Here is a 19948-nt window from a genome sequence, read left to right as displayed (position 1 = left end):
CTTTTTCATCCCCATGGAGCACACAGAACTGCATTAAAAACAGCCCTGCAAAATGGGGATTTCTAGAACCCTGCTCAGCTCATTGACCTCCACAGTGCCCCACCAGCGTTTGCAGCCCCAGCCATGCTGGCAGCATGTCAGGGCTTGTGCAGAGTGATGCCACCAAAGTCTCAGTGAACGCCACCAGGTTTGGTGGTGACACCAGGTGGGAGGTGGCTTGCAGAGCTGGCACAGGTCCGCTGCAGGACCAGATGTTGTTTGTGTTGAAGAGTGATGGCAAACTGTGTGACAGCAGCATCAGGAGGCTGGAGAGAGCTATGGGAGAAATACACGAGGGAAAAAAGCACATCAAGGAACAAAGATGTTGAAGAATGCGTCTGTGAAAATTCTAACCTGGTGAAAAATGTTACTTATTCAACAAAGGGAGTGAAAAATAACCACAGAGCCCAGAGAGTTTTTGTAAAAGACAAGAAGTTTGCAGGACTCTGAAAATTCCCCATCAGCCGTAACAACTGTGGAAAAGGAATTGGGAATGGCAGCAATCACAGGAGACAGCGGCTGCCAGCCCTGCTGAGTGATATTTACATCAATGTCCTGCCAACAATACCATTACTGGATTATCAGGGTGGATTAAGCCTTTAGCCAATTACCCCGACTGGTAAATTGTAGATTGTCTAGACTTTTTCATGTTCAACAATATGCATGAAGTTTCTCTTTATCGCTACAGCATCACGCTGCTCCTGTGGGATGTAATCCTGTGCTTCCCCAGGAGGTTCAGGTGAGCCGTGCCTGCAGCTCCAGGTTGCCTTAGTGTGGCCCTGTGCACAGACAGATTTATTTCAGACAGGATTCTCATAAATTCAGAACGACTTCCAAATTTCTTGACTAGGAGATCAAAGAGGCAAGCATTTGCTTCATGCCATCTGGGGAGCTGCTCGACAGGGCAACGCAGTCTGGGGAGGGGGGAGGAGAAGGGAAAAAAGAAAGTCTTGGAGATTATGCCCTCAAAAACAAACTCAAATGCCACCCTCACATTAAAAAGCACTGGTTGGCAGTAACAATTAATTTCTTAACTGAAACCCGCCCAACTGTGTCCAAGTGTTTTAATTTGCCTATTGCTACAATATGCAAGGGAGCTGGCAGTAATGGATTTGCAATTAAAACTAAAACTGGCAAAGAAATCGCAAAGCTGGCAAAAGAGCTAATCTGCAAGCCATGATCACAAGATTACAAAGTGTTTATGAACATGCTAATTACCGAGCACATCGCTGAGAATGGCTTGTAGGAGAGAACACTGGGTTTGCGTGATCTAAATCCCTGGATCTGCACGGCCAGCGCAGTCGGTGCTCTGCCTGCTTCCCACAGCTCTCAGCAGCTGGGGAACACAGGGAATTGCTCTGTTCCTGTCTGGAAGCAGGAAGAGGGACAAGGGACTGAGGGACAGAGGGTGCCTGGACCCTCCTGCATCACAGCAGGGGAAACACAGATGGCAATTGCCTCTCGAGCAGGTAAATGCTGGTGGTCACTGGGACTCAACCGGAATATGGAGACCATCAGTGTGAAATTAAAATCAGCCTGAATAAAATAGTGCCTTATTTACTTTCATCCTGCTATCTCTTGGCTTTATAAACAGCTATTCCAACAGGTCCTGGATATTGCCAGTTGCAGAGCTCGCGGCCCATGCTGCAACCTCTGAGAGCAAACAGGCATCTACTGCCATGGGCATGAAACCTTCACAAATTACCTGCAAGGGACAGGATGGGAAGGGAAAAGGGCTTAAAAAGTGATCAAACATCCGTGCAAATAGCTCATAACAGCAAGTGACAGTGGTCAGGGGCACCGTGAAGAGCAATTTTGAACCACAGGAGAGCATTTCAAGGAGAAAGCAGAGTGGAAGAGTAGTCCCAGAATAAAGGGCTGCTGGGAAAACTGAGATTCTTTAATATATAGGATTAAGGATTGCCAGTATCCTCAGGGAGGAAATGCAAATGGGGTTCAGACCATTTTTTCCATAAAAATTAGGAATGAGAAAGAATAGACTTTGAAGTTCAACATGTTAGCAAATGAAAGCAACAGCAAAGGAGACACAAAGAGAAAGCAAGCCCTGGACGCCTGGAATTATGTCTTAAACACTTGGTACCGAAAGACAGAACCTGAGGTGATGAGGAGACTTCCCTTAATGCCATGCACAGATCCCAGAAAATCTCTAGATTAGAAACTGCCTGAGAAAAAAAGGCATTGCACAACCAAGGCAGGATGGAGTACAGCTCCCAAATGGATTCTTGTTTTATTCAACCACACTGGGATGGATGATGAGGCTGTGTGGAGCACAGTGATGAAGACACGGTGGGTACGCCAGGCTGCTCTTGGATGCATGGAGCAGGGAAAGGATTTCTGGATGGTTCTCTGCGCTCCATGAAATGGTGGCTAAAGTTGGCATAGAAGGAGCTGACAAGACATCTATGGAGATGTCAGAAATCCAACAGGCCCCTCTGCAGAGACGTGCAGGGTTGGCTGCACTGACGGGCACCGACCATTCCCAACATCCCCGTGAAAGCCAGGCAGGGAGCCCAGGCTGCACCAAGGTGGGGAAGGACCAGGAGGACACTGTAAGGACACAGAGCAATTGTCATTGCTGGCTCTGCCCGAGGACGGATGGTCTTTGTGGTGACTCCTCAGAGGCAACAAGGGTCTCACTCAGATCTGGGAGCTGGCTGGGATGGGCACTTCGTATTTGGCTGACGGACATTTCAACCTGTGTACTTGGGTAAGGCAATTACAGAGTGAGTTCAGCCCATGGTTACTGGTGGCCGTGGAATGCCATGTGTCAGGAAATGGCACCCGACCATTGCTGATGCTGATTAGCGCTATGGAGTTAATTGGTGCTACGGAAAGGGTGGTTCAAGGGAGAAGTGCTTGGAAATTAATTTATCCATGCCTGCCTCTAATGCACTGTCAAGCAGTTAATGTATGTTCAGATGGGGTAACTGAGTGCAACTTGGGAGTCCATGGCCTAGAGGAGATGGTGCACCAGGATAAAGCAGAGGTGAGATCACATTGGGTCCTTCAGACTAAGAACACTGTGGCTCTACAGCAGCTTGATCCTTCTTCAAAGTGAGATGTGTGGACTCTCAACGTTTAAAAATTATAACACAGTCACAAAGTCTTCAGTTGTGCTTTTTTTTTTTTTCTTTTAAAAATATATTTGGGAGAAGTATTTCCTAACATTGAGAAATTAGGTTAGCTCCTGTGTGCTTTTTAACCAGCATCTGAGCCAGATTCTGCTTCTGCTGGGGTCTGCCATTCGCCTCTTACAAGGAAAGCCCCAGATACAACTGTTGCCTATTTAAAGTCATCTACAAACCAGTTTAATAAAAGCTGACTGCATCTGCTTCCATGTTATTAGTTCTGCCCCAAAACTCTGTTCCTGGCAACACAATGTTCCACGCTAATGAGCCAAATCTTCCCCTCCCATGGCAGTACTCCTAAACCTCCACACCATTCAGTTCACAAAGTTACCACCCTGTTTTTCCCTCGGGGGAGGGAAGGATTGCAGCTGCAGAGGGGGTTCTTCAAATAATATGAAGGCCAAAGATCTGTGGGAAAATCTGCTCTCAGACAAATAGCACTTGGGGGCATCTGCAGAGAGAACCAGCCCCTCTTTACTTCTGTCTGGGTCCCACGTCCTTCTGGCAGCGGAGTTTTTTATGAACCAGGCTGCCATTAATCCCCTGCCAGTTCCTACACCCTACCATCCTCTGTGGGCAGACAGCACTGAGTGGGAGATAATGCTGCAGGGAAGTGGCACTGACTTCAGCTGGATTTTGCGGCCTCCTGGGAGAATTTCGACTCGGGGCAGTTATTTCTCACCCGCACCTGCTGCAAAAAGGAGGAATTTGGTGCAGACCAGGGCAACTTTTCTCAGCTCCTTTTCCAGTGAATTTTCACCCATTCTTGCCAATTTTCTTCCTGCAGCACTGAGCGTGAGATAAACAGCGATTCGAGGTTATCGCGCTGGAGTGATGCTGCCCAGATTAAAGGGAAATCAGATAACTCATTACCTAACTGAAACTCGCTGCTAGACTTTTAGAGAGAAGCGATAACATCTGAGAGCTGGAGGACTCTGCTGCCCTGGCAGACACCCTGCAGCACCCCAGCTGAGCAGGGGGGGGCTGTGCCCCGGCTCTCCCGCCTGGCTGCCTCCGCACCTGGGATGGGGGGATGCCTAAGGATGCGGAGATACCGGGATGCAGAGATGCAGATGCCCAGGGTGGTGAGATGCAGAGATGCCCAGGATGCAAAGATGTCCAGGACACATATTCAGAGATGCCCAGGATGCAGAGACACAGAGATAACTGGGATACAGAGATGCAGAAATGCCCAGGATGCAGAGAAGCGAGGCAGAGTCCCAGACACCACAAACACATGTGGTTTTGGCCTCCACACACTCACACCTGGAGCCTCCAGTAAGGAAAATTTCGGCTTAGAAGCTGACATGGGTGCAATTGATGGCTTTCACAGTCTACACACGGTGTGCTTGCGAAAGCTGTCTTTGCCCTAGTGCGCCGAGTTTCCTCGTGATTGTAAAAGTTGGACTGAACTCATCTGACCGCCTCCTCTCTTGCTTTCTGCTATAAACCTTTCTGCACCCCATGCGACAGCAGCATCGCCCTGGAAAAGTTTTCATCTGTTCAGATTTTGCCTCAAGCCATTAACTGACAAACTGGCAGCGAACTACTGTTAAATGATTTCCTAGAGATTACTGTTTAAGTAAAAAAGGTTCCAAGATAAATAGACTGATTCTTCATGACAAAGAATTTGAATTATGCATCCAGAGGTTTGGTACATGTGTCCAAAAGCTACGCTGTGTGATCCTGGAGGTTGTTCTCATCACCATATTACAAGTGGGTAAATAAATTACATTTGTTCCTGCTTTAATAATGAGGATTTGTGTGTCATGTGTATTTCAGACAATGTGTTGGACCATGCCATCATTGTTGCCATCCAGCTAATGCCACTCTATTAAATTATCATTTAGGCTGAGATGGTTATTTGTTTTTAAAGCAAGATGCCAGCTGCTTTGAAGGAGTTGTAGTCTTAGGGCCACCTAAAAGACTATGCAATTGCAATTTGTTTAATATGTTGAAGTAAGCGGTCTTATAAGCAGCACAGCTTACTCTTTTAGGCTAGTTCTTCTCTGATCATTTCTGAAACATCCCCTCTTGCAGCAGCCTGTGTGGGATTTTATGTTTTGTTTCAGTATCGACATTTCTGTGCTCTCCAAGCATTGCTTACACATGAAATGATAAAGCTCCTAAGGCTCCTGGGGAAACTGAGTCACAGCAAAACAAGCTCCTGTGGGACTGGGAGCTGAAGCCGGGATAAAACCATGCTTCCTCTGCCGTGGCCATGCACGGCAGTTACAAGACTATCCGGTTCCTCTGCTATAAAACTTGGTAACATGCCTCACTTCTTACCTGATTTTGAGAACATCCTGTGTTAACACATAAACAACTGGTGCTACTCATGTGTGTTTATTTGGCTATTTGCACCGTCTGCCACAGCACCTGGTGCTCTCTGGTAAGAGGATCACTCAGCTCCCATATCAAACGAGCTCCCGGGGCGCGGGCAGGAGAGAGGCAGCTCCTGCCCACGGAAACAGCAACGTGCCCACCCCACAGCCAGGCATTTAGCACTGCTTTCAGCAGGAAATTTGGATGAAGCACGATGCTTTTGGATATGGGAGCTGATCTTTCAGGGATTCACTGCAGCCTGCCTCATCCATTGCTATGCATCTATAAGCAGATCCATGTGCTAGATCTGTACAAACAGCGTATTGCAATTTGAAAACACTCTATTTTGCAAAGTTTGAATACATGCATGTAGTTATATACTAGTTCCAGTAAATGTCAATAGCCAAACAATTGGCACTAACATATCAGGTAATTTTCTATACTCTTGAGTCAAGAAAATAAATTTTCTGTACAACAGCTCTTGTATTCAAGTGCTGTCAGAAGTCCCAGCCAGGAACGTTTCGTGCTTTTACCTGAATTCTGCTCCTAGCAGAAAAACCTGAGCTCACCAAAATAGTAAAAAACTGACGTTGTCAGATATAACCTCATTTTCAGTCACCCAATTAATTATGGAAAAGAGAAAAGGGCTTAAGCATGACACCAGCTTCAAGCCAGAAGCACTAAAACTTTTTAGCTTTTTCTAAGCACCGCTGTCTGTTGCATTGTAAGGAGCAGGATGCCAAAAGGAGCCAAAATTTCTCAGTTGGGAAGAGATCCTTCAATTACTGATGACTTCACATAGAAATTAATGCATTTACACTATAAAACTATTGCCTTGTCAAGGTGTTCCCATGTCCCCTAGTCCAGCTGTTCTAGGGAGCTAAAGTAGCAACAGCAAACCCACTTCCGTGATGCCATTTTGCAGCATTTGATTCTTCAGAATTGTTAACAGCCTGCAAGAAATAACTGACCAAGGCAAAAACTGGTGAGCCTCTTTCCCTTGGAAAGGACCCCCGCCCAGGACAAGGGACAAGAGCTGCCCTGAAGTTCAAACAACCTGGAACAACTGTACACCTCCCTGTAAATCCCTCGGAGCTGCATTGCTGGGCGAGTTTGCATCCTGCCCCACAATAACCAGAGCTACATCTGATTTGAATGAAACTTCAGACTTCGTGATTTTCATGCCAACTATTTCAGAAGCAATGTCATTTTCTTCAACGCCCTGTTATTTCACTTGCCATCTCCACAGATTCTGCTCCAGTTCCAGAAGCAAATTTATTTTGAGGATATAGACTGTTTCCAAGTGGTTTTAGAAGGGCCACACACTTAAAATCCAGGACAGGCTTAAACCACAGACTTCAGGAACCCTCAAGTGAAGGTGTGCATCTCCAGCACCATCATATTTCTTATAAAAGAAAAATGCAAACAAGAGATCAGGCTGAAGATTCCAACGTTTTTCAGAAAACGATCCCTATAGTAATGCTTTCAAACAAATAACAAGTGAAAACCGAAACACAACAGCAATAAAACCAAATCTGATGAGCTCTTCAAAAAGATCTCTAGTGATATCAGCTGGCAGGACTCTGTTGTCTATCCCAGAGCTACGGCAGCTGATCCCAGCCAGGGCTTTGCTGCGAACACACCGAAGGCAGGAGGCTGCAGCCTTTCATATTCCAGAACAAAAGCCAAGTTCTGATCGCTGGGACAAGGAAGAAATTTTCTGTTGTGGATACATTACTGGGTAATTACTGCAGATCTCATTTACTTTCTTTTGAATACTACACCAGATAAAAAGGCTGTATAGATGTGGCAGCTTCTTGTGTTATTACCTAATGCTCTAGGTTTATATTTTAACAGTTAGTTCCCCAAAATACCAGGGATGTGTGTGTCTATTGAAGGAAAGAAAACATCTATTTCCCTGCTGGGAGACAGGGAAATACAACTGATATTGCCAACCACTGTCAAACTGACAGCAAGGAGAGAGTTTCACAAAAAAGCTTAAAAAAAAAAAAAAAGAGGGAGAAAAAGTAATGTACCCATTTTCTCAATAAAATCAGGGTTAGAAAAATGGGAATAAGATCAGAAATGAATGCTCCTGGGTAAAGGACTATCCATGGGTTGAGATGTAAAATTCCATAAAGCACAAATGTTGTTAATATTCAAAAGTCGAAGCTTTCTGTGGGTGTGCACGCATAGAGATGTCAACACAACTATTTCATGATCACCGAAATTGCTACTAGCCTGCATCCTCTCTGAATGGCTATTTTTAGGACCTAGCCTTTCATGTGGTATAATGATGTGGATTTTACAAGAGCATTTATAATATGTTTCATATGGTGTACAGTCCTGCAGAAATTGCTTTGTATCAGAGAAAGTCAAACAAAAAGGTTTGGATGTTTATTTAATTTTTCTAAAATTTTATTTCTTATTTTATTACTTCTGGTTTCAATTTTGGGTTAATATGCATACTTAATTTATCTATTTATTTTATTTATCTAAGCACTCCAAGGAGTACTCAGCACAGCATGATGCAATCTTGCAAAACATCACTTGTATTTCTAAATATATATATTTTTTTGGATGGTGAGATTCCAAATCTGGAAATGCCTGTCTATAAGTTATACCAAGAAGCCAAAGCCAAAGGCCAATTTTTGATCTGGGGTTTGGTGGTGTCAGGGGTTGTGCTGTCTCTCCCACTTAGAATCCAAAGACAACAACTCCTCCTCACTATCCTGACTCCCACACCAGTAATTCCAGGGCAGCAGCACGTAAGGAGAATCACCTCATCAGCCTCTCCACGCTAAGAACAACAAATTTTCCTGTGGTAGATCTTACAATGGTTTATTTCCTAAACACGACAGCAATCTCCGCAGCGCCGTATCCTCAGCGTCAGAATAAAAATTCCACATTTCTGATCCTTTCTCAGCATTTTGCTGCAAAGAGCCTCCTCCTGGTGACTCAAAAAGTCTTTTCCCAAGTGCCTTTATAATCACAGCCCCCTTGCACCCAGCCAAACACGCTTTATAACCTTGGGATTTCACATTTTACTTTTGTGTGGATCCCATCAGAGCAGAACCTCAGTTTATGCTCATGTACACCACTCAGAGCAAACTACAGCAGAAAACAAATTCAACATAGAGCAGACAAGCTGAATCACTTTAAAAAAAAAAAAGTTTTATTTCGGTCAGTCTGTGATTACTATGTAGCTCCTCAAGGCAGACGTGTACTTTGTGTATTACAGTTCCAGATTTTTCAATGGAACAAAGGAGATACTGTTGAGAATTTTTTTTTGCCTATCATTTAATCAAATGCAAAGTTGTTATAACCAGAGGGGAAAAGTGCTCTAGATTCTAGTATCCAGTTTTACTTTGGTTTCAAAAACTCACCACAGCATTGTTGAGTTTATTGTTTTCTTTCACAAAATACTAATTTTGGGACCCTGTGAAACACAATGAAGCAGATTCTTCTCGTGGCAGCGGAGCCGTGTTTAGCACAGAGGTGGTGAACAGGAGAGGGGCAGTGGTTTAAAGCCACTTTGGTGACCTCCTGCCCAGCCCCTCCAGCCAGCAGGGTGCCCTGGGTGGGGACAGCTGATTCCATCAGGTTTTGCTAACCCTTTTACTGACCAAGGGTCCTACTTTCTCCATGAAGCACTTCACAGAGGGGGCTGAGGTGGAAGAGTTCTTCATAAACAGCATGTCCAGAGAAAGGCAATGGAGCTGATGAAAAGTCTGGAGCACAAATCTGATGAGGAACAGCTGAGGACGGGGTGGGGGGGCTCAGCCTGGAGAAAAGGATGCTTGGGGGGGAACTCCTTGCTGTCTAAAACTACCTGAAAGGAGGGTAGAGCCAGGTGTGGAGGGGCTTCAGTCTTTTCTCCTAAGTAAGAGGCAATAGGACGAGGCAATGGCCTCAAGTTGCACCAGGGGGACATTCAGATTGGATGGCAGGGAAAATTTCTTCACTGAAGAAGCTGACAAACCCTGGCATAGGCTGTTCAGGGAAGTGGTGGAGCCACTGTTCCTGAAGAGATTTAGAAGGTGTGTAGATGTGGTACTTGGGGACATGTTTTAGTGGTAGCCTTGTCAGGGCTAGGTTAGAGATTGGACTCAATGATCTTAGAGGGTTTTTCCAGTACTAATGACTTTATGGTCCTAAATTATAAAGACTCAAAGACAAAAACCAGTGACTGAGCAGTGCTAAGTTGCTCTGTAAGGAGGTCCACAGGTAAAAGCTCTTTGTCCAAGATAATTCACCAAGAAAAGATTCTGCTGTAACCAAGCCTTAGAGGCACATGGTGGTGCAAACTCCTTCTTTATGAAACAATCAGTGGGTTTGTGAGCCACCAGCATGTGCTGAACTGGCAGTCTCATGGTCTCAACAAGACCTTGGTTGATGTTCACAGAGGGTTTGGTCCAGACTTTGCAGGTTCTCTGGACATTCACCCCATGAAACACACACACTGCCTGGGGCCTGGAGAGAGCTGTGCCCTCTCAGACAGACCACTGGGCAAGCCAGAAGACAGAACAGGCACCTGGTCTTTACTGATTCAGCTGGATTAAAACTGAAAACTAGGAAGTGAACAGCTCTGTATCCTGTATCCAGCCCTCTGAGTCACCTGTTTGCCTACCAAACCTTTGTTTCATCCTCCAGACACAGAGACTAATGAGCAAGTATCTTGTTATAGCCCCTTTTTTAAAAGAGAGATTCAAAGTACAGCAATGAAAGAGCCTAGAGGGGGGACTCACACATCCTTGCTTGGCACCAGCCTGGGATTTGATCAGGCTGAGAAGCTTTCCCTGCTGCAGTGGCTCTGCAAAGAGTTCAGGAAGCAACTTGTACCTACTCTCCCATTGCTGTGCCCTCCACCCACCTCTGGTAAATGATGAGGTAAGAGCATGTGTACATCAGGCTGGCAGAGATGCTGACATAAGCCATCTCCTGGCTCCCCAAGCAGTGAGGTGGAATGGCAAAGGCATGGGAAACCAAGGGACCTGAGCAACCTGGAACAGTGGCTGGTGTCCCTGCCCATGGCAGGGGCTTGGAATGTGATGATCTTGAAGGTCCCTCCCAACTCAAGCCATTTTGTGTTTGTATGAAATGAGCTGCAAACAGGAAAGGGAGCTGCAGCAGCTGTGGCCAAAGCCTGGGAGGGGTGGGATAAAGAGGAGCTCCCACAGTAGCCATGCCTTCAAAAAGACAGATTTGGCACCTAGTCCCTGTTCAAATCAATGGATTAGACAGAGGAAGACAATCCTTGAGGACTTGTCGAGGAAATTGTGGCTTACACATGGTGCAGGAGATTTCAGTAGGTGAAGAGCAGCACGTGACTATGGTTCACCCAAACCCCCTCTGTCCAGCACAGCCTCCCTGGGAGAGTAACAATGCTCACAAGTGCTCAGGTCCTTCCTCACCTGCTCCGTGGTGAATTGGCAAGGGGGCTGAAAGGCCAACCCATAGGAAACAAAGACTAAATTTGGTCTTGATGAATCACGGCCAAAAGGCAGATAAAGAACTGCAGATGTGAAGTTAATGGCAAGCTGTAGATGCTTCCTCAAAACTGTTGATGTTTCTCAGCACTAGGCTCTGCTCTGCCCATAACCACCATGCCGTGTACACACAGACACACACAGTCCACACCAGATTGCCATCTTCGGTGTGCAGCTCACACCAACCCGTATCCCAAAATCCTGCTTCCCTTGCAGATCACGCTACAGATAGGGAGGGTTCAGTCTGTGATTAGGATCTGGCCCTGTGCAGAAGATCTCTGACAACAGGCAGGAGAGTCATCCCTCCGGAGCCAGCACGGTCTGTTTAGTCACAGGAACACACGCCGTGTTACTGGACCGGGGACCTCAGAGCAAATGCCAGCACACCCCACTGCAGGGATTAGCCAGGGCTCCTTCCCCAGTGCAGGAATTTAATGGTGCCAATGGAGTCATGGCATGAGAGGGACCACAAGCTGTGAGGCAACACACGAGTGAGCACATTGCCGAGCTCCTCCTGCTCCCCCTTCTCTCAATTACAGCTTTGGATACCAGACCAGCTCTGCACTTTTCATCTTGGACACGCCATGTGCCACTCAAACCCAAATCACTTTGTTCTTCACAGCTAAAAATTTCATAACCACTAATCATTAACATGGATGAGCTTCAGGAACTCGAGTTGATGTTACGTTTTTGCTTTTCTCTCCAGATTCTCAACCGGTCAAGCCCATAAAAATTTTACATACAGCAATGGTTGGAAATTTGCAGGAACAGTGCCTTTACCATACATATCTCATAGCAACTCCCTGCCAACAAAGCATCCCATGCCTGGGAAGCCAGTTCCAGGGTAGCCTGTGAAGGAATCCCAGTGGGAGACCAGATATTGTTGAACTGTCTGGATCACGTGCACACTCATTCACATGCACAGATTTACATAAAACTTGCTTTTGTTTCCCTGTGACATTTTGCTTTCTCTTTTTTTCATTCCAAACAATTTTAAAAATAAGGTTATATTAGACCACACACATCCAGTGCTGTATCATGTCGCTGCTTCTTAAGCAGAACTCTCTAATTTATTTCAAAGGGAAGTTCTGCTTCAAAATTGAGGGTGTGATATGAACTCAGAAATTAACACAAGAATTTTCCTTGGGGGAAACCAAGACTGAATCAGACATGCAATAAATGACCTCGTAAGCCCTGTGCCTTGATACAGCCACATATCCAAAACTGTGCTTTAACGTAAAACATTATTTTCAATATTATCTTATTTCAAGCTAGGTAGAAGAGCTGAAAGAAGTGGATTTGCTTTGGTCAGGAGGGAAGAAATTACTCATCTGTCTGTCTGCCAGGAGGTCCTTCAGCAGCACCACGCTCCTAACACTGTGTGCTGGGAATGCAACAATTCTTGGGGACAGGGAACCATCCTGCAGAGGTCCTGCAGAGCGAGCCCTGCTGCCAGGGAACCTGGCTGGGACGCTGCTGACCCACAGCAGCAGGCACTGCTGGGCACACACAGAGCTGCTGCTGGCTCCCAGCTGCCTCCCTCCCTCCACACACAACATCTGCAGGGGGATGCAGCCCGCTCACAGCGACAAATCCCCATCCACGGGGACCGCGAGGAGCTTTCCCACCGCTTTCAACAGGATCAGAACTCAACACAGGAAAAAGCAATACTAAACTATTGCCCTGACAGTGCAAGTCAGGACAGAGAGGCAGAGAAACAGCTGAGCTGCAGATTTCCTTCCGCCAGCTGCTGTGGGGGCCACGGTCTCCTCCTGCAGAGGGATGGAGCAGCCTTGGGGAAGGGGAGGCAGCAGAAGCAGCCACGTCCTGCACCTCAGCTGCTGCTTTTTTGACCTCGTGTTAGACATTTGGGCCCTGTGGCCCCAGGCCAGCAGTAACTGCACTTTCATCTTGCCCTGCCCAAGGGGACATTTCATACCCTCTGAACAAGCTCAAGGAGCCCAGCGGACCACAGGGACCAGGCTCTGAAGAGCCACATTATTTGTGAGTTCTGCTGTCTTGTTTGGGGACGTCAGCTCTGCAGGGCTTGAGGAGGTACCCCCACTCTTCTGCTCCCATGTAAGCTCGGGATTGGCGACTTAGTAATTAAGAAAATAAGGTAGTGTCTGTTTTCCAAAGAAAAAGAGGCTCTTGAACTTCTTTTTCTCACACAGACAGAGAGTCCAGTGCCTCAGCTTCACATGTAGAACATTTTAATCCTGCCTTTACACTCCTCACACACTCACCAAAGACATCTGAAGTACACATAAAGTGTGAGGAACTCCCCTCAGATCTCTCCCATCAATGGGAGCAGGGAGACCTCGTGCCCTATATACAGGGCAGCATGGCTCATTCCCCTGTTTTATAAACCTATTTACAAAAAGAACTTAAAGGAACTTACAAGAGCTCCTTTTACCATTTAACTACCACATAGTACAAGATATAACAATGTTCAGAAAACCCCCTCGGGTCTAAACTCAATTATACAACTGTAGCAAGAAAAATATTTTAATCTGATCAAAGTGTTAACATGTTTGACCATGTCTGACCTCTAATGTTTGTAACCACCTAAAAGGCTGCTGTTCTCACTAAGGATGTACCATAATTTGATTTAAAGTCATTTGTACTATTTAAAAAAGGATATAGTTTTATGATTTTATATTTAATTTAGAAAAACAGTTCCTCAACTTGTTCATATTCTTTGGAAGTTTCTTGCCGATTTTTAACCCGTAAGTCCTATATATTTCACTCTGGAAAAAGCTGGACCTTGCATAAGATGGGATAAAGTGGAGCCTTGAATGACCACACACACAACACCTGAGAGCCAGGTGAGAGGTGGCTCTCCTGGGGCCTCGCAGAGCGGCAGGATTTCAGATGCACACACAGGCTATGCCAAGATGCTCCTAAACACCCTTGACTCCCCAGCCTGGCAGCTGATGGCATCCACAGCTCCCAGAACAAGGGACACCTGGGCTCAGCCCTCTGCCTGGTCCTCAGCTCCAGAAGCACCTTCACCCTGCCCACGCCCCCAGCGACAGCTCTACTGCCAGTCCAGGAGAGCTGTGCCTGCCCAAACCAGCAGCACTCCGGCTGAATCATCCCACACTGGCATTGCCACCTTCAGCCAAGGAGGGCCACCCTGCAGCAGGCAGCTCCTGCCACCCCCTCTGCTGCTGGCCCTCCAGGGAGCATCAGCCAGGCGGATGGCAGGTACCCAGCCATCTTCAGAGCACGTAAATAACACGGCTGGGCGTGTTTTGGTAAAAAGAGGCAATTCTGGCTGGGAGATGCGGGGACCTGAGGAGGATGCTCGGGTGAGCAGCATAACAGTTAGTGGCCACAAATACCTTGAGGGAAACAAAGCAAAAGCGGCGCTGCTGACAAAATCAGAAAGAAAATAGGAGATAGGAGAGCAGCACCCCGGTACTGCTGGTAGCAACACACCCAGCCAGGCAGGCGCTGGAGCCAGTCCAGAGCTCCCCCACAGGGTTCGTGGGGAGCCCACCGAAAAAAATGTGGTTTTATAGAGTGTTGCAGGGCAGGGGTTCAGCCCCAGCCTCGACACCAGCTGCTCTGTATATTTCAGGGAGCTATACTCTGTTTTCAATCAGGTAAATTACTGTTTTCAGCGTAAAGCCCTGACAGTTTGCCAAAGTAATCCTGGTTTAATTTTTTAATTGATTTTTTTTTAAAGATTCTAAAATTAATCCTACTTGCAAACAACTGTTTCCAGGAAGCCTCATTAACCAAAATACAATCTCCATACAATCTCCACTATCAAGTGCACGCATGATTGTGATACCTAATCCTATTCACTCACACAACCCTCCTCCCTGACTCGTGCTAAAGTGTTAATTAAACACACTTTTATGGGTGGTTAAGTATCTGCAATCTTCGGTCACAGATCTGACCTCCTCGATTATTGGAAGCAGCCACCAGATTATAGCCCACACTTTATATAATGTACACAGCAGCAATAAATCTATAGGAGAGCAATCCGTAATTTACCATGATAGTCTTTGCACAGTCAATAGAAATAGAAGACAAAATTGCCCAGAATAATATATTGAAATAGTTATTGTAATAAGTTGAAAAAAACGCAAGACCAGCCTTCATGAGGAAGAAATCTTCCCCTGTCTGCCAGGTTTTTAACTGAAAACATCAAATCAGCTTTTCATAAACCACGGCAGGATCCAAACAGGCCTAAAGGAAGCTGTTTGAGGCACTGGATGATTTTGATGGCCCTCAAGGGGATGGGATCATTCCTTCTCTGCTATTTGTATCTTCTCCCCTTCCAGTTCTGCACAGTTCATTTGCTCCTGTCTGCTGCTCTGACAGCAACCACTTGGATTTTATTCTGTTATCAAGGGAAAAGGTGATTCCTAAACCACAATCTTTATAGCCTAGCTGCTGATAAATAGGCTGTTGCACTTTGCTGCCCATCTAGGAAGAGTTTAAGATTAAAAGAAATATTCCACCATAGCAAAAAGTGGCTGGATGGAACTCTGGACCTACCCAAATTCTATCTCAGGGAGCAAATTAAGTGTGTTTACATAAGACAAATTTAAAAAAACATTTGAAGTTTATCAGAACAGCTTAATATTTTGGGGAATGAGGGGGATACCTGGTGCCTGGATAAGGTGGGAAGCACCAGAAGAAATGCTCATTTGGGTTACAACAACGTAAGGGTGCCCTGCCCTGCAAACACATCTTTCCTTGCTGTAAACTGAAGGAAGACCCAAAAATTTAGGGATAGATCCTTGATCTCTGCAAACTTCAGCAAAGTTCCAGCAGTCTGCAGCCCGGGAAACTGAATCTCCAAGAAAAGCTGTGTGGGGTACAGGCTCATGCAGGGACTGTCTCCTGCTACCCAGGCCAGCTGAGTCAGGGGCAAGGGTACGGCACGGATTTCCACAAATAATTCTATAATTCTAAGTTTCATACTCCACAGTCCATCCATTTTTCCTAACACCAGTTTGACATCCTACCCCTCTTGTGAGCAAATGACCGGAATGAAGGACAAGTTTACAAATTCTTTTAAACTTTATCCCTTTAAAGGTTAAAACCTGAACCTGAAATAAACTAAATTACGTTCTGTCCTAACTTGCTGATGGCTAATGCGGAACAATGTCTGAAACAAACGCGGCAGTGCCGGCTCCCAGGAGTGACACCAGCACTGACTGTCTGCTGCAATGTCAGGACATTATTTTCTCAAGTTCTGATCGAGATGGTGGCGGGAAAAGACAGCTCTTGTAAAGAAGACTTTAGTTTAACCATTCAGGTGGCAAAACTTGGAAACATGAGAACTTACAGAATTACTAAAGCTGATTTAAACTGAGAGGGAAAATCTTTCCAGGACGAAGATGAGAATAGTCCTCCAGCAACACGAAGCCTTTTCCTGAAAACCTCTCTTGCCATTTTAGAAGCACAAGATCCATTTTCTGGGCCATCATCCACAACAGAGCCCTAACACACAAGCTCAGCTGCGGGACATATCCCTGAACACAAACACAAAGACCAGGAGCTGCTCCCTCCAAAGTCTGTGACCCAGAAAAAGGAGCAGACACTCTTCCATGAGATACTAGGAGTTGACTGCTGGAAGAGTAAAGCCAAACCTAGAGGATGAGGAGACTGGAAAAGCAGCTCCTCCACAAACTCAGAGCGAAGCAGGCGCTTCCTGCTGAGCATCTCTCCCCATTCCCACTGCTTTTCCTTTTGGCATGGACAGAACAGTGTCCAGCTCTTTCAGAAACTGGGCTCCAATTTGTCAGGAAAAAAGCATGTGTAGGTGCCTGCACAATACCTGCAAAATACTTCAGCTGTGAAAAGGCCACGAGACTTCTCCATACGGAGAGGAGGAACTCACCAGAGGTGACATAGATCCATTGGGCAGATAGGGATCTGAGAGCATCAGGAAAGGGTAACCAGAATAGGCAGATCCTTTATACATCCCTGGGTCCTGATGTTTCATACCTGCTGAAATCAATGTTCCCTGTCAAAATTTGTCTTATGACAGGTGACTCCTCCACCTGTCAGGGGTCCCCAAAGAGGTTACAGCATGTTGTGGGAGTCTTTTTGTCCCGTACTCTTCAGAGAAGGTGATGGGGAGTAGCAGGGTCCCCCACGGGTGCAGACTCCCACAGTGGGGACACAGGGAAGCCTCGGCGCTGTCAGGAGGACCTTTCCCGCTGGGGGCTGTGGTGACCAGGCTAGCATCCCTCACTCCCAGGGGTGTCAGGGTGACGGGCTGGGGAACCGGGGGACCAAGCACTAGAGGGGGCGCACTGGGGAAGCACAGCAGGAACCGGGAATGGGGAGAGGGGGACACAGAAACACGCGGAGGTTGCTGTGACTAACCATCATCCATGTGGTCCGGGAGCTTCTCCTGGTACACCCTCTGCGGATCCTGCACTCGCCGGAGGGCCTGCACGGGGAGGAGAGAGAGGGGCAGCGCGGGGGCGTGGGGCGGGGGCCGCGCGGGGCGGGGGGCGCGGGGCCGCCGTGCGGGGCCGCTCCGGCCCGGCTCACCTCGGGATCGGCGGCGGCGGCGGCCGGGCTGCCGCTGCCTTCGGACTCGTTCACCAGCGAGGACTTGAGGTCGGCCAGGTCGCGCTCGGTGAAAGCGTTCTCGGGGATCTTCTCCTCCTGCTCGCCCTCGTCCTTGAAGGCCAGCATCTCGTCCGTGGCGCCCAGGTCGTCCCCGCCGCCGCTGCCCAGCTGCGGCATTTTCCTCCCGCCGCTCCCTCCCCGCCGCGCAGCAACTTTCCCGGCGAGTATTGTTCTCCCGGATCAAGCCCTTCGCAATTACTATTTTTTTTTTCTCTCCCTCAATTATTTTTTCTCCTCCTCTTAAAAAAAAAATTAAAAATAAAAACTAGGTCCCTCTTGAATTTTTCTCTTTAAAGTTTTTTCCTCCTTTCCTTTAACTTTTAAACTTTTTTTTCCCCCTTTAATTTTTTTCCTCCTTTCCAAATTCCCTTTAAATCTTTCCTTTAAAGCAAAAAAATTAGAATTGCTTTCCCCTCGTCACTCTTTTCTTTGCCGCCCCCCCCTTCTTCCCTCCCCGCTCCGGCGGCCCGCGGGGGGCTCGGCAGGCTGCGGGCGGGCAGGCGTCGCGGGATGCCGGGCTCCACGGGCCCCCCCGTGCCGCCGCCGCCCCCCCGCCCTCCGAGCCCCGGGAAGTTTGGCTGGAGCAGCGGGCGCCGGCGGCTGGCGGAGCACGGAGCGCCCGGTCCGACTGCGAGCGCGGCGGCGCGGCGGGCGAGCGCTGCGACATCAAAGCGGCCGCCGGGTGATTGGCAGCGCCGGGGCGGGGCCGGGGGCGGGCACACACGGGGACACACGGACACACAGACACACACGGAGGCGCGCACACGCGGGCGGGCACACGGAGACACACACGGACACGCTCACTGACACGCACGCTGCGACGCCAAGTCCCCGCGTTAAAGGCGCGGCCAGCCCGACACCGCGCTACGGCCGGGTGACCCCCCCGGCCCGGGGGGCTATGGGGGTGCGGGGTGGCCCGAGGGTGGGCAGCACCGGGGGCTTGGTGACGCACACGCATCTCTGCTCGCACCTCTGCACACACACCTGTACCTACCTGTGCGCACACATGCCTGCACACACGGACGTGCCTGCGCACACATCTGAGCGCGCACGCACATCTGTGCCCATCCACATTCCTGCACACGCAAATCTGCACACGCACCGTGGCACAAGCTCACCTGCAGCCCCTCCTGCGTGCCCACGCCAGAGCACGCACCTGCACCAGTCAGTGCTGCCTCACACACACGGCTGCAGGCACACATCCACACTTACGTGTGTGCACACACATCGGCATGTGTCAGGGTCTGCATGGCCCCACATTCGTGCCTACAGGGCTGTGTGTACAGCTGCACACACACCTGTGCACACACACAGCACACACAGCTGCACATCTGGCACACACGAGCACTCACACAGCAGCACACGGCCGTGGGATCCACACACAGCCCCAGACACACCAGCACAAAAGAACATGTAACTGCGCACATCAGCACACAGAGCTGCACATCTGGCACACACAGGCATCTGTGCACACACAGCTGCACACACAAACACATCTGCATGCTCACGCGCACCTATGACTCTACAAGTGCAGATCAGCAGCACATGACCAAGCGTAGAGGACAGAAGGCCAGACGTGGCACTGCTGACACGCATCAGTGCACGTGTGTGTGTGCACACAGCTCACATGAGAACACATCAGCACGTGTGTGCTCACACTGAGGCATCAGGACATGTATGTGTGCACAGAGAGACATCCAGGAGCAGACAGACGTGTGTACACAGCAGGACATCAGGACATGTATGTGTGCACAGAGAGACATGCATGAACAGACACACAGGTACACAGCAGGACATCAGGATGTGTATGTGTGCACACAGACACACCTCAGCACTTTTGTGTGTGCACTGGAACTCATTGGGGTGTGTGTACAAAAACACACTGCAACGCCAGGACTGGTGTGTGCGCACAGGCAGATGTGAACACACACACAGACGCACAGACACAGACACACAGACACAGACACACACAGACACACAGACACACACGCACACACACACTGACACACATCAGGGCACGGATACCTGAGCACAGGCACACACAGCACACGTGTGTACACACACATACACACGCACACACACAGACACAGAGCACAGGTGTGTACACACACACAGCACAGGTGTGTACACACACACACACACACACACGCACACACACACACACACACACACACACACACACACACACACACACTGCCCATCGCCAGCCGTGGTGCTGACACACCCGTGCCACCCGTGGCTGTCCCTGGCCACCCGCCGTGCGCGCCCGGGCACGGGCGGTGCTGCCGCCACCGCGCCCTCGGCCCCTTCGCGGCACAGACGTGACGTGGGGTGGCA

At 48.3% G+C, this 19948-nt stretch overlaps 1 protein-coding gene across 1 annotated transcript in view; it reads right to left on the bottom strand.

Moving 5' to 3' along the window:
• The window catches only part of TCF7 (transcription factor 7), a 67085-nt gene extending 49248 nt beyond the window's left edge, over positions 1 to 17837 (bottom strand). Inside the window, exons 1-3 of the mRNA XM_084215839.1 lie at positions 17531 to 17837; positions 17360 to 17426; positions 16869 to 16978 (exon numbers count right to left, since the gene is read on the bottom strand). Coding sequence (XP_084071965.1) covers positions 16869 to 16978; positions 17360 to 17426; positions 17531 to 17728 — 375 coding nt within the window. The 5' untranslated portion in view covers positions 17729 to 17837. The remainder of the gene's footprint in view (positions 1 to 16868; positions 16979 to 17359; positions 17427 to 17530) is intronic.
• Between the last annotated feature and the right edge of the window lie 2111 nt (positions 17838 to 19948).

Source organism: Fringilla coelebs, assembly GCF_963513975.1.
Source record: "Fringilla coelebs genome assembly, chromosome: 15".
Taxonomy (NCBI): Eukaryota; Metazoa; Chordata; class Aves; order Passeriformes; family Fringillidae; genus Fringilla; species Fringilla coelebs.
This window is presented reverse-complemented; position numbering and strand designations above follow the sequence as displayed.